Raw genomic sequence first — 24,479 nt, forward strand, 5'->3', positions numbered from 1 at the left:
CACCAAAGATATGATCTGCTCACCGTGATCTGCTTGCTCGTATCCGTCTGTTTCGGCTGGTATACTACATGGTATGTCGCATATCATACAGAAAATCATGGGTTCATCATTTTATAAATAAGCTTTTTGTATGTATAAAAACAAATATCAGCTAGCGTGCAATAAGAGGACTTGCTTTTACAGAGTTGGTGATGTGCAATCCGTGTATCTAGAAGTTGTTCTAGCGGTGTGTTGTATTGACGGCTCATATGCAAAACCGGTTTAATCTAAGCATCCTCATTTATACACATTGGAACAGTTCGAAAAAAAAAGTCCCGACTCGATTTGGTTTTAGATCTGTAGGGGCTGCTGAGTGGTACTTGGCCAGCCACAGCCTTCAGCAGCACCGTCCCATTCAAGCGTGTGAATGACACCTTCGTTGTGTGGGGCCGACAATGCCCGAATAGAGAAACAAGACCACACCTTTACTCTTTTGTTTATGCTGCGCGTGTGTGAGAAAACAATTACTGTATACTTTTGTTTACTGTGGAACTTGGCGCTTCTTCATAGGTCCTGCACGCAATCTTTCCATTGAGAGAAAGAATACCTTTACATGTCAAAGCGCTAATGAATCCGGTACGCTATAAAGAATTCACTGATAGAACAATGCTTACGAGTCTATGCGATTCAGTATACAATGGCAAAAGATATAACTGTGTGTGTGTTTGAACGTCCCGTAAAATTTGGTAATAAGGTTAGAACCCAGCAATGCAAAAGGGCTTAAATTGACTCTTCGGGGTTGTCTGAAACCGCTTTTTTCCATAGTCTGCACTTTTTTTCTGCATATAAAAACCAGCGCTTTTTTGCCAAATTTCCCCCCGTGATGATCAGAGCAGCTGTACGCACACCCTATATCAGAGCCTGTCTCAATCAAACCCGCACACCTTTAGCAAGAAAATTCATCATGTCCAACGCCACCCGTAGCTTCGTTTCCTCTGTCGAAATCCCCAAGGTAGCTTTGCTTTGTTTTTCTCTGCAGCAGTAGTATTATCCACACTGGGCCAGAGTCGACACATCCCATTCACACGCCCTTTTCTCGTTATTATCATCATCCATAGTTGTCTGACTCGTCCTTGTTCCGTAACGGAGCCTTCATCAACGACGAATGGATTACTAGTGACAAGACCTTCAGTGTCGTTGGTAAGTTTTTTTTTTAATTCTCTGTCATATTCAAAACGCGCTTTGAGTTTTCAAATGACGCTTACATAACTTCAATAACACGCTGCCTTATGCTTACGAATCACGATTTATGACTATGACTTGGTTTTACACAAAAAAACAGACCCTGCCACTGGCAACGAGATTGGCAAGTTGCCCGAAATGGGTGCTCAAGATACCAAGAAGGCCATCGAGGCCGCATCCGATGCCTTCAAGACTTGGTCGCAGACCACTGGCAAGCAACGCCACGACTTGTTGAAAAAGTGGTACGACTTGACGATGGAGAGCCAGTCGGATTTGGCTACAATTTTGACCTGGGAGAACGGTAAAGCGTATGCTGAGGCCAAGGGTGAAATCGCCTATGGTGCAAGCTACTTTGAATGGTTTGCCGAAGAGGCTGTTCGCTCGTACGGTAACGTCATTCCCTCGCATATGCCCAACCAGCGTTTCCTTACCATCAAGCAGCCCGTCGGTGTTGTCGGTATCATCACTCCCTGGAGTAAGTGTTTGTTTTTCTTGAATTTCCAGTAGTCGCGTCGTTCGCTATCGATCGATCGATCGTTTGCGTCGTGCCTATGTGGGGTTTGTAATCAAATATAAAAATTCTGACAAACCGTGGAACGTTCAGACTTCCCCAACGCCATGATCACACGTAAGGTCGGTGCTGCTCTTGCTGCAGGCTGTACCGTCGTCATCAAGCCTGGTGCTGAGACTCCTTACTCCGCTTTGGCCTTGTGCGAGTTGGCCCAACGCGCTGGTATCCCCAAGGGTGTCATCAACGTCGTTACCACAGACAAGAGCGTTGCTGAGGTTGGAACGGAATTGTGCACCAACCCCATCGTCAAGAAGATCTCCTTCACTGGTTCGGTATGTTACATATACTGGCGTGTGTGGTATGATTACTGATTGTATATTTTACTTTGTTTTGCTAGACTCCCGTTGGTAAGCTTCTCATGTCGCAGTCCTCTGGCACCATGAAGAAGGTTTCCATGGAGTTGGGTGGTAACGCTCCTTTCATTGTCTTTGACGATGCCGATGTGGATGCTGCTGTTGAAGGTAAATACGAGAGGATACATCACATCAAGTAAAGAGAGGGGATTGCTCATGCGCAATTGTTCTTTTTACACAGGTGCCCTTGCATGCAAGTTCCGTGGCTCTGGCCAAACTTGTGTCTGTGCCAACAGAATCTACGTGCAGAAGGGTATTTACCCTCTGTTCGCTTCGCGCTTGGCCGAGAAGGTTTCCAAGTTCAATGTCGGCCACGGCTTCAACCCCGATACCACACACGGTCCCTTGATCAACGACAAGGCCATTGAGAAGGTCAAGCGTCACTTGGACGATGCTGTCAGCAAGGGCGGTGAGCTTTTGGTGGGTGGCAAGCACTTGGGCGGCAACTTTTTCGAGCCTGCTGTTATTACTGGCATGACCAGCGAGATGGCCATTGCTGGCGAAGAAACGTTCGGTCCTATTGCTGGTATCTTTGAATTCCAAACCGAGGAGGAAGTCCTTGCTCTTGCCAACAACACCGAGTTTGGTCTTGCAAGCTACTTTTACTCCCGTGACATTGGCCGTATCTGGCGCATGGCTGAAAAGTTGGAAACCGGTATGGTTGGCGCAAACTCGCCTATTCTCTCCAGCTGCTACACGCCTTTCGGTGGTATCAAGGAGAGTGGCATGGGCCGTGAAGGTTCGATGTACGGTTTGGATGATTACATGAACATCAAGTATATCAACATGGGTGGTCTCTAAAGTGATATGATATCCTGCTCATTGCTCACACATGCCCCCAATTCAAACACGCATTTCCGATCAATTGTACATACATACACTTTCCTCATCTTTTTCCCTCCTTGACCAATACAAAGCGTATACTACTTTAATTACATATCTTGGTTGCTGGTGTGCGTCTTTAATCGACGTTGTTTATTGATAACAAAGTCCTGCGAAGTGAATAATGTTAGTTGGTCACGTGTTTTTAAAGCTCATCACCTGCTACATCTTTAATCTAGCTAGTTCCCGTCTCAATGCTTCGATCATGGTTGCGTGCTGTTCTTTGTCAATTCTCGATTGCTTGACTATGTCCTTGCAAAACTCAGGATCTTCCTTTCCTTGCTGCAACGCTAACTTGGTTTGCGATTAATTTTTAAATGTGTCCATTCTTTCGAGAAGCTTTCCGACCAACGTCATCGTGTACTTTTAACGGGTCGCGTTGCGTTGCCAACGTATGGGCACAGTCTTTGAGAGGGGCTTGGTTTGTTTCTTGCAGCATTGATGGACCATCGTGGTGGTGCTGGTGTGAATTGAGTTAAGAATTGTGAGCCAGTAGTTACAATGGAAAGTCATCTTATTCAACGTTTTGTTGGTAACCATATCTGAAGTAACTTACGCTACATAAAAAGCTAATCTAACGATATTTCTTCCAAGGGATGTAGAAAATGATAGCAAGAAGCATTGAAAATTAGCAGTAGCCAGGGAACACTGTTGTATGTAATTATCTGGGGTTTATGGCGTATCCTGCATCTACGCACATGTTGCTGCTGCAGATTGTTGCAACTAGAAATAATATGTTATACTGTATTACATAAGCATACGCACACTGATCAGCACAAGAAAATAACTAGCCTTTCTTCGATACCTTTGATGCATGAATCTATGATGCATCTGGCAGTTTAGACATCGTAGTCATAAAAGTGTTTCTTGGTAGCCGGCTGCTAATTTTACAACTATAGTAGCTGGGGCAGCTTTTGCTCCATAAACTGTATTATTGTTTGACTGTGCGTTAGGAAATGTGCCTGTATATTTATAAAGCTAGAACAAGGTATATATCCGTAATAAGTAGCATCTAGAGAAGATGATAATGCCTAACGAATGGCTATGCGTCCAGGTGTCGTTACGACAAAGTATGAAATACACACCTTTTTTAGATTTAACTTTGTGCTACTACTGACCTGATATATACATTGAGGATACCCCTGAGTTTAAGAATATATCAATTTCGTCGCCTACCTCCTCTTCTCATGAAGGCTCTTTCTTCTTCTGACATGTAAGTGACATTGCGATTGTTTGTGGGTAGAAGGTGCTATAGGACACTAAAGAAAAGTGTGTCCGTTCCGCTGTGATTGACACACAAGACAAAGAAGGGTAATGCTATTGTTGTTGACAGAGGCAAAAAGAAGGAATATGCACGCATCGGTGCACATGCAGAAATGCAATTTCTGGTGTAAGAAAGATCAAAAGAGCCCGCTCGCTGTATTTCATGTACCTAATTTACAAATGGGAAAGGCAGTGCTCTCCAAATGCGGTACTTATTATTTTGCACCTCAGAACGAAGGTAAGAACCACCACCACACGCTATAACAACAAAAGACACTACACAACAGCCCATAGTGCACACACACACACGCACACACACACACCCTCTCTTCTCTTCTCTTTCCTTCTTCTTTCTTTCTCCTCTTCCTTCTTTCTCTCTTTACCTTTTCCCTTTCGGCTTTCTTTACTTGCACACACGCACACACACGCACGCACGCACGCACCACTACGCACTTTTGCGCTTTTGCTCCTTTTTTTTTCTTTTCTTTACTCTCTCTCTCTCTTTTTTTCCAAAAATATAATTCTGTTGAGTTGCAATGACCGAAGGTAGTATTATTATTTACACAGTTGTCACCATGGCAATCGTACACAGTTTGTTGACTGTTTTTCATTCGCATTTGTGCTTTGTTCTTTTACAACAAAAAAAGATAAATACAGAGCCAAGTACAAGGAACTGAAACGACGAGTGCATGACATTGAAGATGTAACACTATTTTATTTTCGTCGTCCCGCCCCTCACTACCCCTCTCCTGCTCAATTCCCAATTGACTCATTTACCTTATGATGGGTGTAGGAAAATGATCTTCTTCATGTACGAATTCACAAAGCTCGTAAGAGTATCAATCGTTTAAGATTAGAACGAACGTGAGTTGAACGATAGAGAGTTGTGCTTAAATGAAGAGAGGAGGGTGCTTGTGTGTCTGGCTGAGAAGGTTTATGGGCGATGATGAAGATACTGATATCTGTCTATATCTCTCCCGCACCCCTTTTATACACAACTTTTAGTTTTCTGCTGGAAAGAATGGAAAAGGTCCATCACCATTCTTCGTCTTCTCGAATAGGCAACACGTCAACAGCTTTGGCCGACAGTGATCATTCAGATATAGGATATGATGAGGACATGGTAACACACCCCCCTTTTTCCTACAAAGTTTGACACGTTTTGTGGCTGCGTGTGCTGGCTGGCGATACCTGACTCTCGGATGTACATATGATGCTCATTATGTATAAAATTAGTACCATACATCAAATCATGGCGGAAAGCGCGGACGAATAGACAAAACGCTCAAGACGCCCAAAAAGAAAAAGGATCCCAACGCACCCAAAGGCCCGGGCAACGTGTTCTTCTTATATTGTCGATTGGAGCGAGACAAAATCAAGGACGAATTCCCGCAAGAGAACTTGGGTGATGTGACAAAATTGCTGGGTCAAAAGTGGAAGGGTTTGACAAAGGATGAAAAGCAGGTAAACTATATGATTTTATGAAAGAAGAAATGGGTGGCAATTTTGACTCACTGAGTGATTGCAGAAATACTATGACATGTATAGAAAGGAAATGGAAGAGTATGAGGAGGCAATGAAGACGTATGTTGCTGGTGGTGGATCAGCCAATCCTACGACTGCCGCAGACGCAGATGCGGACGCCGACGCGGACGTACAAGTCGAAGCAGACGCGGACGCAGGAGAGGATGAGGAAGAGGAACAGCCTGTACCTGATGATGTGGTGGCAGCTGCTGCAGATGATGCCGCAGCGGCAGCAGCTGTCGGTTTTTCAACCATGTCGTCGCCAACCCACTTATCCTCGGCAGCTTCGCCTCCTGAACTCCACAGCGATCCGATCGTTCCGGACGACGGATACAACGATGGTGATGTGACCATGAATGACAGAGACAATGAGAATGACGATACTGCTGCACCCGCGGCTGGATTGGCAACAACGGCTTCTCCGTCACAACAAGTCCCCACATCCACATTAACACAAAAAGAGGAACATCGTGAAGAAGATCAAGAACAAGGACAACGAGAAGACCATCATCCATCCAAAGCAGATCGCGTCCCAGTTTGGCGATCAACAGACGAAACAAAGGCTTCCACGTAGACATTTATCGTTATTCAGACACACTTAATGCACAACAACAAACAAAACTTGAATTGAACATTTCTATAATGACTTCATATCTTAGTTGATTCATGAAATATGAAATGAAATTGCAAAAACAAAAAGTATAAAAAGGTAGCAGAGAATGTATGGTGTATGTGTTTGATGAGGATTCTATGTGATGGCAGCAGGGGATAGGGAGGATAAGAATGCAGTTTTGTTTTGTTATCGATGGGTACTACTATAAAATATGAAACTTTTCTCTAGGGTGGATGTTTCTTCCACGAAGTGTTCTAATCGCTGTCTGTATCAGGTTCGCGTTCACCGCCTTCAATCAACCACTTGAGTTTTCGTGCACGACGGCGTGCTTCTTGGTCCTTGAGCTGAGCTCTTGTCTTTTTCTTCTTCTTGCTGATACGCGCCTTGACCTTTTCATCGTCCACCTGGACTTCGTCCTCGACCGCGGACTTGCCAGCCTTGCTCACACGACCCGCTTCCAAATGCCAGGCCTCGGGGCACAGAGCAGACGTGAACTCGTCCGAGTGAGAAATCATGACCACAGCACCTTCCCAGTTCTTGATAGCATTTGCCAAACCACCAAGAGCATCGCGGTCCAAAAAGTTGGTAGGTTCGTCCAATACAAGCATGTGCGAGTTGTTCCACATTGCTGCAGCAATGACCACCTTGACCTTTTGACCGCCACTGAGCTCACCCATCTTGCTGTATTGGGCAATATCGGCATCCAAGCCAATATCAGTGAAATGCTGTCGGATAGAAGCCACGTTCAATTCGCGGTACAACAAGCCTTCACGCGATGCTTCCTTGTCATCGAATTGCTGGACGAGTTTCTGGAAACCGAGTTCAAGCAGCTTCTCACGAGATACCCAGCTGTTGTTCTTGTGTCGTTCATTTCTCCACTTGATTTCATACTGGAAGGTCTTTTTATACTTGGCACGACCAATCAGGTACTAAAGAAGAATCACTTGTTAGCAACTATTAATCACAGACAGTAAAAGAGTAATAAAGGAATGATGGATCTTACTTCGATCTGTCGAGACTTGCCGTCAATGTCAATATATTTGTCCAATTGCTTGGCTTCGTCCTCTGAGATCTGACGCGTTTCCTTCATGGAAACTTCCTTATCCTCACCCGTCTCGTAACGCCATCGGAGATACTCCATGGGCGTCTTTTCAAGATGTTGTTCTAAATGGTGGAACGCGTGCTGGGCAACATAACCAATACGAAGTGCAGGATGGCGCCATACAACACCGGTCTGGGGTACGACTTCACCGGTCAATAACTTGATCAACGTGGTTTTACCGGCACCGTTGGCACCAAGGACAGAGACACGGGAGGAGAGAGACAAAGAAATTGTGGCATTGTAGAGTGATGGGATGTCTCGACCAGGATACTGGAAGGTACAATCGGTTGCCTTGAGAATAGCCTTTGTGTTGCTGCGGACACCTTGCAAAACGGAGGGCTTGGGGAACGAAAAGCTCACAGTGGATGATTCAAGGGTATAATAGTTGGCAGCGGGTGGGTATTGCTCAACAAAACTAAAAAAAAATAAACAATTAATCATTGCGTCATGATAAATAAACAAACAAACAAACAAAGAAACAAAAACTACCGCAGCAACTTACCTTGTGAGATTGCCCGAGTAAAGGCGAAGCTTCTTCTTCTCATAATGCAAAATCTGTGTGCACACAGCATCCAAGAAGCCTGGGTCGTGAGAAACAATCAAACAGGTCACGTCCTTTTGGCTGACAAGGTAGTCTTGCAACCACTTGACATTGTGGACATCCAAATGGTTCGTAGGTTCATCGAGCAACAAGATATCAGCCTTGAAGAGAATGGCACGAGCCAACTCCAGCTTCATCTTCCAACCACCGGACAATGTGTTGACAATGACCTTGAGACGCTCGTCATCGAATCCAACATCCTCCAGACCCTTCTTGACATCTTCGCGGCTCAGACTCTTGAGATTGGGATCGGCGCATGCATAATCCAACACCGACAAGGAGGTATCGGCTCCCTGGGCCGCATAATCGACCATGGCCGTTCGAACTTGGTCCTTGGAAGGAAACTCCTCGACTTTGCCCTGATCAATCGATCGCATCAATGTGGATTTACCAGCACCGTTTTCACCACACAGACCGTAGCGTTGGCCTCGATGGAGCTTGAGCTTGGTGTGATTCAGCAAAAGACGGGTACCATAAGCGAGCGAGAAATCTTGAATGTTGCACAATTCTTCACCCTCTTGATCATCGAATGACGAGTCTGTATTGCCGCCATGTTGTTTGTACAGATTCAGGAAATGATCAAATACTCGGTTGCACATGGCGGGCACGTCGCGAGGCATCAGCACGGTGTTCAAGTAGTCGGAAATGACATCGGCCCATGTATCCTTGATGTATAGTTCTTGGCGCACCCAGTCGGCAACGACGGCGCCGGTGTACGTAATAAAGGGATTGAAGAACGAATCGAGGAACCCCTGAATCTTTGTTGCCTCCGCACGAACTACCTTGGTTGCATCCTCTACCGAGACCTGGAATGCACCAACACCGTTGTTGTTGTTGTTGCCGTTACCATCGGCATTTTCGTTTTGCTCCACTGCACCGCCAGCATCAATCAAAGTCTGCTTAGCATGGCCAGCCAATTCACGAATTTCGGGGAACGAAGCGGATTCTGCTTGATAGTTGACACCTGGGTAAAGCTGGGGCAAGAACTGTGCGGCAGTGCGGGGATCACGCACAAGCTTACACAAGTTGTCGATAATAATGACCGTCTGCCGCATCACCAGTGTGGATCGTTCGTTGAGCGCACGTGTCAGCAGGGGCACCATGATGGCCAGCGTAGGGCCGTTGACTTCAGCAACAAATGTGGTTGCTGCCAATTTCTCGATCGTCTTTGGTACACGTGTGGGATCGCCCATGCAGCGGACCAGATCCTTCAAATGCTTTTCGATATCCGGGTTACCACCGACAGCACACACGGCCATCATGGTCTTTTGTGCCGCATTGGCGACCTCGGCCTTGGTGTCTGACAAACAATTGGATACGACAGGGATGATTTGCGGCAAACACTCGCCGATTTGCTCAGGGGATCGTTTGGTGTACTTGTCCAATAACTGCAAAGCGCCCAATTTGGTCTGCCATTTCTTGGAGCCATTGTGGCCCATGCCATCGTAGAGGATAGGCAACAAGATATGTGCTGCTTCGGGACGGACGGCGTTGACGAGGGTTTCTGAAGCCATTTGTGCTGCCTCCTGCACGACGGTGCCCTTATCGGCATACAAGTCAAGGAACAGGCCGAGATATTGCAAAAGCAAAGGCACACCAGAGTTACCCAACACATCGGTCAGGGCATTAAAGCCAATCAGTGCGCCTTCTCGCTCCATGCCAGACTTTTTGTTACGTGCTGCTGAATTCAGCTTGTCGAGGATGCCATGGTGCTTTAACAAGATAAGACCGCCATCTTTGACGATCTTTGCCAATTGACGAGCTACTTCATCACACTCTTCGCTCGTAGGGGCAGTGTTAATCTTTTTTAAAAGATCGGCGATCGTGGCTGCCACGTCAGTTGTAGGGACTGCCATGGATAGAGGAAGAGAGTCCGAGGAAAAAGGAAAAGTGATAAAGGGAAGAGAGAAAGGGACTGTCGCAGCAAAAAAAAGAAATATTCCTTTTTTTTTTTTTTTTTTGGGATAACAAAAAAAAAAGTATGTTTACTCCGCCACGATGTCCGAGTCAAATCAAAGGACAATCTCGATGAATCAAAATCATGCGGAAGGATTCAATGGGCCAATCAATACACATGGAACGGTTTCTCCCTTTGCTAATTTCTGTTTTCCTTCAGTCCATGCGGGTAGCTTGAGGAGTCCATTCGCTTGTCGCAAGCTGAGCATCCGACTACTACGCTGGCCACCCGTTGATCCTGCAATGAACCTGTTGCCCACGATGGAAACTCGTACTCGGTGGTATTCTGGCCGAGGATCCAGGGAGACATCGTCGGTAATCTAAATTTTTCCAGTCCCCCTCCCTCTATTAGTGAGTGCTTAAGCTACTGCTAGATAAAAAGAAGAAAAAGGCTACCTCTACTGGGATGACCGGGTTTTCATGCTGAGCGTATCCAGCCATCTTTCTAAGCCCTGGAAGGACAAACAGGTAGAATGTCACTATGGCTGAAGCAGGATTACCAGGCAACGCAAAGATGAGCTTGTTATCCGAGTCTCTTGTGGCAAATGTCGTTGGTTTTCTATATTCCGCTTATATTTAAACGATCGACGATGATATGATTGCTATCTCCTTCTTTTGAGTCCACATAGGATGACTTACCCTGGCTTCATCTTTACTCGACCAAAATGGATCTTGGCACCAATCTTCTGCTCCAACACAGGCTTCATGAAGTCTGCCTCGCCCATCGATACACCGCCAGTGGTAATGAGTACATCTACTTGTTCCAGGGCCTCTCGTAGCCTTGATTCAATGTCATGAACCTTATCCTTGATAATCCCCAAATCAATGGCCTCAAACCCTGCCGTTTTGATAGCACCAAGCAAAGTAATTCGATTCGTATCTCGGATCTCACCCTGTTTCAATTGGGCAGTGCTGACATGGTCCACTACCTCGTTGCCAGTAGACAGCACACCCACACGTGGCTTGCGATAAACTTGAACTTGACGAATACCAACAGAGGCGAGCACGCCGAGTTCTCCACCTACTAATGAGATGTTTTGGCCTTTGTACCCGACCACCGTGCCAATGTCACAATCGCTTCCGATTTCACGGATATTTTCGCCACTCGTTATTGATTTGGCCAGAATCTCGACGCGTTTCTCTTCTTTGCCGTCTTCTGACACTTCTACTAGTCTTGTGTCTTCCACCATCACCACGGCATCCATCTCGGCTGGGACCATGCCTCCGGTTGCAATACGAACGATATGATCGTGGGGTATCCTTGATGATGATGATGATGAGTCATCATTATCGCTTGCAAGCGAAACGGATCCAACGGTGTAAATGCCCGGTCCTTGTGAAGCTATTTGAACTCTTCTGTTAATCAATGCGCTGTGTCCGTCTTTTTTTTTAAAAAAAAAAGCTTCCAAACTTAACCATACCACGCACTGCATAACCATCCACAATTGATGCGCGATAACCGGGAACGGCTTCAACAGCCTCGACATCCTCTGCTAACACGTGACCAAGAAGCTGTTGTGAAACACGGACTGATACAATATCGGTAAGATGAGCATTATCTGCCACCAGCTTTTCTGCTTCATCCACAGGAATGATGGGATAAGGCGAAGTTCTTGCACGTTGAGATACTATTTGTTCCTCCGATCAATATTAATCTCCAAAATTTTGCGATAAGCCAAGATAACAATTCCATCGCCTCCGCCGCGATCTATACATATCGCTTATTTTGTATAACTTTCTATACCTGGAGCATCAAGAGATACGGATCGACTCTCGTGTTGACCATGTGTATCTGAACGGTGTACGCAAGCGTGACCTTTATGATGGTGATGATGATGGCCGTGATGATGCCCGGAGTGCTTTTTTGATGACGACGGTGGTTGATCCTTCAACAAATCCATTCCATGAGGCAAAATATTCAATATGGCCATCAAGTTTTCCTTGCAAGCTTTGGGACTACCCGGAAATGATATGACCAACGTTTTTTTACGAATCCCGGTCACCGGTCGGGAAAGCGCAGCAAAAGGTGTGACGGCCACCGAACTAGCCAGTAACACATGAGTTATTCCAGGTGTCAACCGATCCAACAATGGTGTAACTGCCTAAACGTAATATATGGCGGCCCCTTTTATTAAAGTACTTATCCTGAAGCAAAAGTTATTAGAAAACAACAAGAGATTATTACCTCGGGTGTCTGATCGCGCGGGGAGAAACCAGTACCTCCAGTGATAAGGACAAGGTCAACACCCATAGTGTCGCACCAGTGCTCGACAGTTTTCTTAATGGGCGTTGGTTCATCGGGTACAATGGCTGTTTGTCGAACATTGTATTGACGTGTTTCGGTCAACAATTCGGCTAATAATGGGCCGCTTTTGTCTTTTGTTGCGTCGATTGAGGAAGTATCGCTGACTGTTGTAGGCCGAGCGGTATCCCACACGTAAAAGAGTATATTCAGTCAGCACAGTTTGTTATGGGAAACGCGGTGGTGGCGGTGGATGGTGAGGTGTCATGCTCTTGATTACCTGTAAGTATGCCAACAGTGTACATTGAAGCTATTGATAAAGGACGGAGTTGAGTTATTCGAAATGTTGGTATTAGTGAATGGCTGGCTTACGCGTGTCGTTTTCGGCTGCCATTGCTCAGCGTTCGGAAAAGAAAGGAACGACACACAGGAACGTAACATTATGATTGAATTTTTGAACGTTCTGCTAGCTGTCGGAAGTTGTTAGCTAAAAAAAAATATGCCGACAGGCCCAGAGCTGCTATTTGTTGGTGCAGCGTGATCTGCCACGCACGTAGGCCCTCTTTTTCTGGTCTTTCTCTTTCACCTATAAAACGAAACAACTTCACTCTTTCTTTCTCTGGCACTGCCAAACTCCCTTATAAATACTCCCTCTTTTTTTTTCCATTACAGACAAATTCAAAACAATGATTCCGATCGTAGCTGTCATTATCACAGCTATACTTGTACTCATTCCCTCTGCGCCTCTATTCATCTATATACTTGGTTGCCTTTTACCAAAAGACCATGTTGTTTCGCGCACCAAAGCATACAAAAACATCACAGCTGAACGGTTATGGCAGATTCTGACGGATGTTGAAGCGTATCCATCATGGCAGCCCACTTTGGAGCGCGTGGACTTTGACAAAAAAGAAACGGACCAAGGACGACAACTCGTCTATACAGAGCACACCAAACGCAACAAACGTATCACGACTACGATTATTGTCAGCAACAACAGCGGTAACCAATCAACGACAGCAGCAACAGCTTCTGAACAGCGTCAGATACTTTCGCGTGTCATTGAAGAAGATTCACGACAACGGCAAGATAAACCGACGTTTGTAGGCACTTGGACGTTCCAGATAAACAGCACGACGGATGGTGAGGTGATTCTCGAAATCGTGGAGGAAGGATCGATTCCAAGGCCCATGGTGCGCCTTTTGCATCTGGTTTTGCTGGGATTCCATCGACGACTGGACCGTTTCTTGAAGGATTTGGGACGGAGCATTCAAGAGGATGGCAATAATGGCGTTACAACGAAGAAGCAAAAACCTGAGAGACTTTTACCATCCGAGCAGCAAACAGCAGACGCCAACGAGAACAAAGCGGTATCAACGGGCGATAATACTGACGACGAGTCATCACATGTAACAGACAAGAGTACCACAGGTGTAACCATGGACTGCGTCACAAAGGCTACTAGCATGATGGTTCAAGATGATTGGGATTTCATGAGCGAAATCTATGAAAAGCCTGCTACGGCTTCTGCTTGAAGAATGACTCTTCTCTGTCTCTGCTCACCCACATCCTCATTTGTCGCCAACATTGATCGATTGTTCCACACTTTGCAAATACTTCTTCCTCAGAGCTACTACTATGACTGCTACAACAATTCACGATACCCCCTTTTTCATCTAACCCACAACTCCTCCATCTTCATCTCTTCTAAATCACTCCAGGTACACACATACTGCACTTATAAGCGCTCTTCATGTTGATACATCTCGCACTTTATCCCCCGAGACTTGTTTAATTAGCCTCAAGCATTCAGTAAAAAAGACTAAGACAAAGATAAGCCTCTTTATATTTCGTTCATTGCGCTATATGATTTATACAGGTAAAAGTGCCAATATATTGAAAATGTACTACATAGATGATAAAGGTGCTCATAATACAATGGCATGATGAAAAATATGATATACTGTCTGAAGAAGGAGGGTATCATTTAACTGCTGCTGATAAAAAATATAGTGGTGTCCATTACTGGTGCCAGATCTGTTTAATGACTTGTTGTCCGCTTCCTAGTACAAGGCAAGCGACTTGTCGATAAGCGTATACCGTAACGTCAAAGAGAATAACAAGCGTCACTGGAGCAAGTATGGCGGCAGCCAGGAATTGGGATGCTTTGGAAATGAGTTCGAACATTGTTGTTTTTGCTAGAGATTTCGCTAATGAATGGAAAAGAGAGGAAACGAATGTGCGGGGGAGAGATAGATAATGGTTACTTGTCGTGCGAAACGAAAACAATAGGTGTTGTTGGGAAAAGGATAGTTGTTGGGGCAATGCATAAGAAATCCTGGTTTTTTTCATTTGAAATCACTTGGCCTGTGCTTTTTCCAATTCATCCTCTGTCCATCCCACAAAAGCTAATACAGCTTGGCACATCTCGCGTGATACTGTGCATGCAGAGGGACACTCTTATAATCATGCCACTTTTTGAAGAAGAAAAAAAAAGAGCTTGTGTTATTATTTATTAATAAAAACTGCTCCATTTTTCCTTGGTCTATCTACACAATATATGGATATTCACGTCGTAAGTAAATCATATGTTCCATTAACAGCGATCTCATCAGTCGTTTGCACAGTCAGCTTATAGCACGTCGTCTGTATCTCGTATCATGTAACTTAGCATATTGATTATAATAAGCGTTAAGTTTTGCTAAATGGTGGGGTATCAACTACGACAATAGTCTACTTTTGCGAAATTAAATTTGCTATATCTTGGATGAAGATTACTCCAGCAATAGTAGTGCTTCATGCAAACCCTATCATCTGGCGGCACTGTTGTTCCTACATGAATGACATAAAAAATTTTCTGCAAGTCAACAATGCGATGTTAACAACCTCCACTACCTACTACATGGCATTTGTGATATCCACTTAAGATACTGCCATATGTAACATGAACTTATTAAATGATGAGCTTTAATTGTAACAACATTCTTGACAAATACTACTTTAACCGCTATCACCAGCCAAAGAACACGGGTATAAAACGACAGTAAGAGGGAAGGAAAAGAAATTGTGGGGGGAGATGGAGAGATCGTATGCCAAGAAGGTGAAAAAAGGAGGATGGGCGAAAGAAACAACTAAGGATAGTAGGTAGTAGTCCTGGTTGGTTGAGACATTTGTCTTGCTACGTTATAGCAACTTCCTCTAGGTACATCTTCCAGTAGTTCCTTGCTCCGAGCAACATCCAGCAGCTTCCTTCAACATGACAAGGTTTTCCTCCAGTGTACACGTATTGCCATTGAGACTGATTCCATATTTTCCGCAACATTGTGCGGTTACTGGACCGTTAGCATTTCCATTGTTGTCGTAGCAGCTGCAATAGAAAGGTTCTGCTTGAGCAGGTGTGGCCGCCAACAGGGTTCCGACGGCAAAAATGGCGAGTGAGAGCTTGATCAACTGCATGGTAATGAGACGTAGGATATTTAAAAAAAGTAAACGATCGAACAAAGAGATGGACTTTTTTCCTTTTACTCCCGCCTTCAAACGACCGACCTTTATATACTCAATTGTTCCAGGCGTCAGGATGATTTTGACGAAAAAAAAAACGGAGATGTTCGAGTTCATGGGTGAACCTCCTTGCTAGATAATCCTCCCCACCCCCCTCCACACACAATCATCATCGTCTACTTGGTACCAGACTAGCGCCAAGTCTAGAACTCTGGCCAATTCAATTGTTCCTGGCCCGATATAAATATCGTTACCATAAAAAGATTAATCAATTTTTTTTAGTCATGCTAAAGCATCTTGTACTTGTGCATTCATTTTAGCTATCATACCTCCTGCCTAATTACAGGCTTTCTGCTAATCACTACTGCTTTCAATTGCCAATAAGCTTTCTCTCTTCAGGCTGAAGTGTACACGGCACACGTTTCCAAAAAACCTTAATCTCTCGAAAGGATAGCCTATGTTTTAATTAGTTTTAGATGACTTCTGATTGCTATTGCTCAGTATAATGCACATATAGCTGCTATACGTTTATCGGGTCGCGTCAGCAACATATTTAAACCATGTGTTTTATACAACACTTTGCTGCATTACATATTTACATATTCTCTTTTTTTTGCAAGGAGCTGTTAAGAAGTAAGTGGCTTCATGACATTTTTAAGCGATGGAAACAAGAACGAATGTGTTTACGCGGTGTTGGTGCTTTTCTCCATATGCACGGCAGAAGTATCAACCCGCAAATGGCATTGGTCACTATTGGCAGCATCATACAGCAGCTATGCAGCAGCAATAACAGCAATAGCGACCTGAAAACAGTGACAATAGATTTTCTCCCTCCTTTCGATGATTAGTGATCGCAATTAGCTCCATCTAGTACGGATTTCCGGTTCTCCTTTCTTCTCTTTTCCCCTTTGATCCCACACCCCCTTTACTACATATTGTCAGCCCCAGCAACTCCTGCATGGGCTTCTCACTCTAATCTGCAGCAGAATCCTTATTAGTTCTGCTGCTGTCGTGTGCTGGAGAGAGGTAAAAGGGGAAGGAAAACAGGTTCGGTAGCGATCTATATGTGATGTGAGAAATATGTGGTGCATTGATCAACTATTATATGGACTTTTGACAGAGTTGTAGCAAGATCCATGATCCACTTATTGAAATAACAGCACCAAGCGGTGCTCGGCACTGATCATTATGAAGAACAGACATTTCCTTATGTGATAATTGATGAATCTCGGGTAGTCGGATAGGGGGATGCAGTAAACCATTAGGATGTAACAAACGACAAGAACACCTGTGTACTGAATTATGAAAATGTACGAAAGAGAGAGAGAGATAATTGATCTTGCGGCATTATTTGCAGAGAAGTAAATAGAAGAAAAGGGTGTAATATGTATAAGAGAAAGAGAATCATAGATCTAGCCCAAAGTCTTGTTAGAGTAATAAAAGGTCCGTACGCAATCCATAAATAAGTACTCAGCATAATAGATATTTTTGTCTTTCCTCTCCTTTTCTATTTTCCATGAGACCCCCTTTCTGACTTCCACATACTGTAGGTAGTGTACAGCGTTAGCACAGTACGTGCGTTTGAATCCCTTCGTTCTTTTCCTGTTATTTCAATTATCAAGAAGAAAATGATCATTTATAGGTAATGTGGAAAGATTTTGATCGTCATCATAAATCTGACCGGTAGAGTAGATAATTGTACGTCAGTAACTCATAGCAGCTGTGTCCAGTAGGATATGCGGAGTATGCTAATTGGTAATAGTCAACGCTAATTACAGATGTATATACACAATCACTCATCTTCGTACTTTTTGTGTAATTACAACGAAGCTCACAGTAAAAAGTTATAAATGATACACAAAAAGAAATTCTAAAACTTCATGCACCATTTTGACCATTTTACTGGAGAAATTAGAGACTATCCTCAGTTTTCAGCGAAGGTGTATAATGGATTAATTTTATAGAATTATATGGAAAAAGTACAATTATGTATGATAACGGACATGAAGTGAAGAAAAGTGCTTATTATACAGCCACAAAACTTGACATATATGTCGCACATGTGTTTCTTTTTTAAAGCTCTATAGTATTGATTATTCGTGAAGGTCTGTTAGCTCACATATCATAGCTAGCTTAAAGTACGTAAGACCCAATGGATAGGCTCTACTATGCATATGTATACACACTGTAGTCTATAGATAGTGAAGCATAATATCATTATTAAATCGTTGTATCATGTGCTTCCTACCGTTCATAGTCAGGGACTTGAAATTTCTTTTATCGAAACGACAGGTATTCGAAACGGTAAAGTCTTATGTACAGTACAATGCTTTTCATTTATAACTTTTACAGAAATTGATCGGAGGAAGTGGTACTACTTGTGCAAGTGGTTGGAGGAGCATGACCTTATTTGGATAGCTCCTTGTAAAGTCTTCTAGGGGGCAAAAACGATATTCAAAATTAGTCATGTCATCTTTTACTAAACAACCAAAAGAGAATCCGCATAAAGCTTTCTCGTCGTTGAGATGAACCAGAACACCTACAGTATTTTGGTATACATCACCATCTTAACGCTACGCAAAAAAAATTTTTAGAACTAACAACAAGACACACAGCGTGAGACTTTGAAGAATCATTGCTAATAACAATATTACTTACACTGATCAGCAATGGAACAATGTGCGGTTAGAGATATGAATAATGATCACAGAACCACTTGGTAGATCCGCCTCACTGAGAAGACTGTAGTACCAAGGACGTTTGTGAACCAATTATATTTTCCATAATTCAAATACTAGCTACAGTATATTACTATTTTTTCAATAAACCAGTACAGACTAATATACTACTATACCCTTTAAACGTTTAAGTACATGACGTCGAGCCCGCTCCGATTTACAATTCCAGGATATCGAGCAGACGATTTACAAAGTTCGTGTCTTGTTGTGGAAACTGACTTTCAGCAAGTGAAACCGTTTACAGGGTAGGGTGCATGATTTTAGTTGTAAGCCACTAGAATATACATCCTAAGTTACAAGAAAAGTGATAAATTTACGCAAAATGTTCGCACAACTCATCCTTCTGTTTTTCCATATCTACCTGATGAAGTCTGTCATAAGAGAAATTCAACGATCTATTTTCAAAGATATCTCATTTATTTATTATCATGTCTTTCTCCTATTGCGACTATTTATCGAATGATTACTGCAGCAACATAAGAAGAGGAAGATACTGTACAAAACTCCCATTATATGTTCCAAAACGGGTGGGTTTCAAAACGGCTGACAGTCATTGGCAAGCGATGCATCGAGGGCAGCGATCTGCTTGTCAGTGAGCCAGTGTAGAGCCATTCTGATTATACATATCTTGATAATAGCATCATTATATGTAGAGCCAGTCAACATTTGCTCTAGTACAACGATCAAGACTTAAACGCGAAAATGTTGAATATGGTAGTAAGAAGGAAAGTTAATCGCGTTCTTTCAAACCAATTTTATGCCGTCAACGCGCATGCAAAGTTGCGCACAACCCATGCATGTGTTTTGGTAATGATCTGCCCTGCTTGTTTTGACAGGGCCCCTCATTTTTTCTGAGTGCAGTGAGGAAGAGAGATACTCTGCTTCAAAGCGTGAGCTGCTTATAGACTGTGCCCTTGATAACTTTGAAAGAAGCACAGTACCTAGTCGCGGCCGATGTTACCGTATCCTTCGTTCATCCAACTTTTATACGAAGAGCGCATTGGCTACTCTTTTTGTAAGCTTACACTTGTGGTCCAGGTGCATGCACGGATCCCCGATGCGGATTTGCTGAGAAGCTGTGCCAGTATTGAGGACAAAATGTGCAGCTGCTCCTTGGGAAGCAATGCCTGGTATGATAGTACGAGAAATTTCACTAATATTGCGTATCGTACTATTGAGAGTTACTGTGTCAACGTACAAGGTATAAAAGAATGAATCATTCTTCGATCAACGTAGCAGCGGCACTACTGTGCAATAGTAAAGAGGTCGGTCTATCGGCATATCACTTTTATAACTGATTGATTGCAAAAATCCCAACTATTAAAGATGCATATGAACCTCAAGTTGATAACTTGAGGAATTGTCTTTGCCGCAACGCTTAAACTCAATGTGAGTCCCTACAGTATGCGCACTTCCAGCTAACATCACTTACAGTTAGCAAATTCATACTTTTTTTTCTTATTCGCCTCTTACCCAGCTCGCCCACTGTGGGAATATGGAGAATTGGAATTTGAGAATGAGCAAAACCATTTGTGGAGTTGAGTAATGGATAATTGTAGAGGATCGCGCACTGCGCGAGAAAGTACATATCACAGGCTTTGAAAAACAGGGTGATATGTGCCTATGACCTGGTTTTGGTATGAAAAAAAAAAGTATGTAGCCTGCAGCAAATACAGCTACTATATTCGGTAGCATATGTAAGTGAGAAAGGAGCTAATGCACACAAAGATAGTCGTTGCATATACTATGATGCTGCTGCATAAGAAGCGGCAACATAAACTGTCTCAATTTGGGGGGGGGAAGAAGGTTGTGGAATAAAGGAACAGTGTTCGAAAAAGTGAACATCTCAAAAACGGACAAATACATATTTATCACTACGTACGTAAAAGGACATCCGCTTTTTTTGGTTCACATGTTCGTCTTTTTTCTAGTTATGCATGTTACAACGTTAATATAGACATAGTCCCCCATATTGTTTACACCTTGTTATGCAAAAACCATATCCCCGACTCTTTAGTGTAAATGTGTATCATTACAGAGAGTGTAACATGTGATAGAAAAAACACAAAGTAGGAAGTGCATAATGTGTTATAGTAGAAGATATGTAGAAGCATACAGATGTAAGGACACTTCGACTTGCTCTTAATCTCTACTTTTTTTTTTGGCACAATGGACCTCAATCGCAACGAATTGTTAGTTGCGTGCTTCTGTCCAGTGTGCTCGAGGGCAATAGCAACACCGGCTTCCAAATGGTGCCAAGCAGAACGCACGAATATCATCAGCGGCGCGTTTTAAATGGTGCTTCACAGAGCTACTCACACAATGGTACTTGTTCTACACGCATCCCGAAGATTGAGTTTATCAATGTATCTTGTATATCTACTAGTGGGTGCCATTGTAGCCAATATTGAAGCCAATTTGCGCCAAAGCTCAACTCCATCACCGTTGCGGCCAGGCGACGATACTGATATGGACATGGATGATGATGTGGTGGTCGATTCTTCCTCCCCTAATATGAGACTTATATTGTTAGTGTAATAGATGTGCGAATAAGTCATTTATCGTTATTATGTAATGTAGACGTCGTTTCAAGTCTTCATGTCCTTTTTTCTGCCGAGGATAATGTGTTCGCAGTTGAGGATGAAGTTGCCGATGGAGAGCAAAATGACAATGATCTTGTCATAAGTGCTGCTGATGTTGAGTTCGGTAATGATGGGGGCGAAATGCATAGTGAGGCAGCCGCCATTGACGCAGGTTGGTTTATGAAAGGCAGTTTTATTGAATCAAATAGAAGAGCTCTGAACTACACGGTACTTACAACCTTTTTTTCCAAAAATTAACCAAAGACACTCACCTTGATCCTCCTCCTCCTCCTCCTGTTACCGGGATTCATACCTTTCAGCATCCCTTTGTCCTTGTCGTTCTCTTCCTCGTGCTTTTCCAGTTACATTTCGTTTCAGAGCACTTGTCCTGCATCATAATCGACTTTTGCGTTCTACTTCTTGGTGATATCCAGCCAAACTTTTCCATCCCTACCTCGATTGCTACTCTCCGCCGTATCACTGGATTCTCCGCACTGACCGATCACTTGCGCAAATATGTGTGCTGTTCTCGTTGCCACAGCCTGTATCTTGCATCTGATCCTCATTGCCCAAGGACATGCACCAACAACGATATCCGCTACAACAGTTTATGTGGCAATGTATTGTTCAAGACTGTCGGTAATCCTTGGGTGCCTATAAAAGAGTATGCCTATCAGCCCTTGTCTGCGACTATTGAGAGGCTTTTTTTGCAGCCTGGATTCGAGGCAAAGATTGAGGAATGGCGGAGCCGTAGACGAATTGTTGATAACTCGTTTGACATCTACGACGGTGACATGTGGCGGGAGTTTCGTGATCGTGAAGGCAGGCCGTTTGTTGAGCAGCACCGTTCACTGTTGTTCACACTCAACGTAGATTGGTTTGGCCCGTTTTTGAACTCCACGTATTCAAACGGTGCCATATACTTGTCCATAAACAATCTACCACGATCTGAGTGCTACAAGTCAGAAAACCTCATTCTTCTTGATGTAATGCCTGGCCCACGGGAAGCGAGTACATCTGACATCAACCATTACCTTCGACCCTTGGTTGATGAGTTGTTGGAATGGTACGGCGGTAAAACCATCAGGACGTGCCAGTATCCACAGGGAACACTTGTCCGCTTGGCGTTGTTCGTCAATGCTTGTGATATTCCTGCCGCAAGGAAAACAAGCGGTTTCACCTCACATGCGAGCCTTTGTGCCTGTCACAAATGCGTCCGTCAATTCAACGTTTTCCCTGGAACCACCAACATTGACTACTCCGGGTTTGACGTTGCTAGTTGGGTGCTGCGAACGCGGGAGGACAACCGGGCTTATGCTGAGCAATGGCGGAATGCTGAGACGATGATGGCTCGACGAGAACTGGAACGGGCAAATGGGACGAGATGGTCAGAGCTGCACCGTTTGGGCTACTTTGATCCTGTTCGTTGCACGATCATCGACCCGATGCATAATTTGTTTCTCGGCACAACAAAGCGTATGGCAAAGGTCTGGATTGACCGAGACCTCCTCACCAGAACCGACCTTCAACAGATGCAAGTGCTCGCGGACGGTATTGTTCTCCCTCCCGATTATGTTGCCTTGCACCGCAAAATCGAAAGTGGCTTCTCATTCATGACCGCAGATGATTGGAAGTCGTGGTGCATCGTATACTCGCCTTTTGTGCTTGACGGCCACCTTCCTAGAAGATACCTCCAAAACTGGTTGAAGTTTGTCGACGCTTGTCGTTTGCTGATTAAGCCATCAATTACCGTGGACGAAACTGCAGTAGCAGATACTCTTCTCACAGAGTTCTGTACTGGTGTCGAGAAGATATATGGCCCAGAGGAGATCACACCGAACATGCACCTTCATATGCACTTGGCCGCAACGATCAATGATTTCGGGCCGTTATACGCTTACTGGCTCTTCTCGTTTGAGCGCTATAACGGATACCTCAAGGAGATCGACACCAATCAGAAAGACTCGTTTGAAATCACGTTTATGAAGAAGTTCTTGCAGAAGACTGGTGCTCGCGATTTCGTTCGATCGTTTGAAGCCCTCTTCCAACACCATCAACATCATTTCTCCTTCCTAAACAGCTTTCTCGACCTTGTACACCCGATCCCACGCGCAGCTGATGTTGTCCAGCGTCAATTCGATGTTCATGCGTTTTTGGCGTTGTCGACGGATGTTGGAACCATCCACTACGTTACAGGAAGTGAGCCGCTGCCGCCAGATGTATACCCCTTGCATTATGGACGGATAGCGTTTATGCCTGAGCAACTGTACAATTTCTTGTTGGCATTTTACCGTGCTGTAAATGACGATCATCTCGTTCACTATACCCAAGCTGGTGATGGGCAAGTTTTCGTCAGTAACCAGTACTGGAAAATGAAGACGTTAACGATGATGGGGCAGATTTACCGCAGTGCTGAAGCGAGATCGCGACGTGGTGCCCACGCTCAAGTTCTGCCACGTAGACGATCGCGGAGAAGCAATGGCCTGGCCATGCGAGATCCAATTTTTCTTTCGGCATGTGCAGTTCGTTCGTGGGCAGCAGACAGAGCATGTATTTGCATATGTCCGATGGTACAGCATCCACAGAGATAATGATGGTCGCCGATTTACGGATCCTTATCTTGAAACGTGGTGTAGCCGTTTTCGAAGTGAAGCGATGGATTGCATTGTACCTGTTCCTCGTTTATATGGACAAGTTGCTATTGTAAAACTGGGCACACAAAGAAATGCAAATCCAGAACAGTAGTGCTTCCGTTAGCAAAAAAGATGCTAGCATAAGCAACTATAACTTTTTACTCGCTTTTTTTCTTGCCTACTAAAAATTTTCAATATTCCATGTTTCTGCTGTTACCTTAGCGTTTATAATAGTACCATGTGGTGTTGTATGCACGCGTCGATAATATCTTGGCGGTAGCATTTTGTTACCTAAGTTGCAAAAAAAAGGAAGATTTAGGGCTGAATTCGCAAACCAACATGTAAGCAGCAAAGCAAAAGCACTAGCTATAAGTATATACGCACCCTATAGGCTTACAGGACTTGCGAAGTTTAGCTAGTAACTTTAGAGAACGGTAGTCGCATGCTGTTAACAAGTTCTAAACGAAACATTTAATAGTAATTAAAGAACCATTGAGCTGATGGAATGCTTCTTATCACTTGGAGTGTTTCAGTGAGTAAAGTGAGTGATGTTTCTGTTTGTGCCATGATGAGGATTGATAAAGACGCGAATGACGTGGATAGTAGAAGTGGCAAAAAAGAAAAAGATGGGTCGTTCTCCCCAACCACTGAAAAAAATTCCCCCACCCCCCCAACAGCAGCTGCATGCATAACTTTT

The 24,479-nt window shown here is 43.9% G+C and overlaps 6 protein-coding genes across 6 annotated transcripts; 3 read left to right on the forward strand and 3 right to left on the reverse strand.

Annotated features, from left to right (window-relative positions):
* The first annotated feature begins 805 nt into the window (after positions 1 to 805).
* Positions 806 to 3,097, forward strand: BDB00DRAFT_826234 (Aldehyde/histidinol dehydrogenase). Its single transcript, XM_053123709.1, has 6 exons — positions 806 to 991; positions 1,098 to 1,179; positions 1,322 to 1,696; positions 1,826 to 2,064; positions 2,130 to 2,253; positions 2,327 to 3,097. Exons 1-6 carry the CDS (start codon positions 863 to 865, stop codon positions 2,944 to 2,946), a joined length of 1,569 nt encoding a protein of 522 aa, XP_052979204.1. The 5' UTR covers positions 806 to 862; the 3' UTR covers positions 2,947 to 3,097.
* A 1,489-nt stretch (positions 3,098 to 4,586) lies between these two features.
* Positions 4,587 to 6,523, forward strand: BDB00DRAFT_826237 (uncharacterized protein). Its single transcript, XM_053123710.1, has 6 exons — positions 4,587 to 4,836; positions 4,938 to 4,993; positions 5,084 to 5,154; positions 5,296 to 5,413; positions 5,527 to 5,754; positions 5,819 to 6,523. Exons 1-6 carry the CDS (start codon positions 4,827 to 4,829, stop codon positions 6,386 to 6,388), a joined length of 1,053 nt encoding a protein of 350 aa, XP_052979205.1. The 5' UTR covers positions 4,587 to 4,826; the 3' UTR covers positions 6,389 to 6,523.
* A 158-nt stretch (positions 6,524 to 6,681) lies between these two features.
* BDB00DRAFT_764605 (P-loop containing nucleoside triphosphate hydrolase protein) lies at positions 6,682 to 9,986 on the reverse strand (the record flags this gene model as incomplete). Its single annotated transcript, XM_053119465.1, has 3 exons — positions 6,682 to 7,356; positions 7,431 to 7,944; positions 8,032 to 9,986. The coding sequence occupies 3 exons, from the start codon at positions 9,984 to 9,986 to the stop codon at positions 6,682 to 6,684; spliced, it is 3,144 nt and encodes a 1,047-aa protein (XP_052979206.1).
* A 105-nt stretch (positions 9,987 to 10,091) lies between these two features.
* On the reverse strand, positions 10,092 to 12,889 carry BDB00DRAFT_929397 (MoaB/Mog domain-containing protein). The gene is made up of 8 exons (XM_053128965.1): positions 12,701 to 12,889; positions 12,609 to 12,638; positions 12,272 to 12,495; positions 11,831 to 12,188; positions 11,508 to 11,714; positions 10,726 to 11,428; positions 10,483 to 10,645; positions 10,092 to 10,406 (listed from the first exon to the last, which is right to left on the reverse strand). The coding sequence occupies exons 1-8, from the start codon at positions 12,720 to 12,722 to the stop codon at positions 10,170 to 10,172; spliced, it is 1,944 nt and encodes a 647-aa protein (XP_052979207.1). The 5' UTR covers positions 12,723 to 12,889; the 3' UTR covers positions 10,092 to 10,169.
* BDB00DRAFT_826244 (uncharacterized protein) lies at positions 12,890 to 14,162 on the forward strand. Its single transcript, XM_053123711.1, has one exon. It carries the CDS (start codon positions 13,015 to 13,017, stop codon positions 13,861 to 13,863), a length of 849 nt encoding a protein of 282 aa, XP_052979208.1. The 5' UTR covers positions 12,890 to 13,014; the 3' UTR covers positions 13,864 to 14,162.
* Positions 14,163 to 15,288: 1,126 nt separating this feature from the next.
* Positions 15,289 to 16,082, reverse strand: BDB00DRAFT_826252 (uncharacterized protein). Its single transcript, XM_053123712.1, has one exon. It carries the CDS (start codon positions 15,944 to 15,946, stop codon positions 15,527 to 15,529), a length of 420 nt encoding a protein of 139 aa, XP_052979209.1. The 5' UTR covers positions 15,947 to 16,082; the 3' UTR covers positions 15,289 to 15,526.
* Positions 16,083 to 24,479: the final 8,397 nt, after the last annotated feature.

Source organism: Zychaea mexicana, assembly GCF_025766255.1.
Source record: "Zychaea mexicana strain RSA 1403 chromosome Unknown BDB00scaffold_42, whole genome shotgun sequence".
Taxonomy (NCBI): Eukaryota; Fungi; Mucoromycota; class Mucoromycetes; order Mucorales; family Lichtheimiaceae; genus Zychaea; species Zychaea mexicana.

Bases quoted from the DNA above. Each gene is read 5' to 3' on its own strand.
- BDB00DRAFT_826244 (XM_053123711.1), top strand. From the start codon at position 13,015: ATGATTCCGATCGTAGCTGTCATTATCACAGCTATACTTGTACTCATT.
- BDB00DRAFT_826234 (XM_053123709.1), top strand. From the start codon at position 863: ATGATCAGAGCAGCTGTACGCACACCCTATATCAGAGCCTGTCTCAAT. The intron at 1,180-1,321 runs GTAAGTTTTTTT...ACAAAAAAACAG, and splicing joins CAAGACCTTCAGTGTCGTTG to ACCCTGCCACTGGCAACGAG. The intron at 2,254-2,326 runs GTAAATACGAGA...CTTTTTACACAG, and splicing joins TGTGGATGCTGCTGTTGAAG to GTGCCCTTGCATGCAAGTTC.
- BDB00DRAFT_826252 (XM_053123712.1), bottom strand. From the start codon at position 15,946: ATGAACTCGAACATCTCCGTTTTTTTTTTCGTCAAAATCATCCTGACG.
- BDB00DRAFT_929397 (XM_053128965.1), bottom strand. From the start codon at position 12,722: ATGGCAGCCGAAAACGACACGC. The intron at 12,496-12,608 runs GTAATCAAGAGC...GGCCTACAACAG, and splicing joins CACTGTTGGCATACTTACAG to TCAGCGATACTTCCTCAATC. The intron at 10,407-10,482 runs GTAGCCTTTTTC...GGAAAAATTTAG, and splicing joins ACCCGGTCATCCCAGTAGAG to ATTACCGACGATGTCTCCCT.
- BDB00DRAFT_826237 (XM_053123710.1), top strand. The intron at 5,414-5,526 runs GTAACACACCCC...GTATAAAATTAG, and splicing joins TAGGATATGATGAGGACATG to TACCATACATCAAATCATGG. The intron at 5,755-5,818 runs GTAAACTATATG...GAGTGATTGCAG, and splicing joins TGACAAAGGATGAAAAGCAG to AAATACTATGACATGTATAG.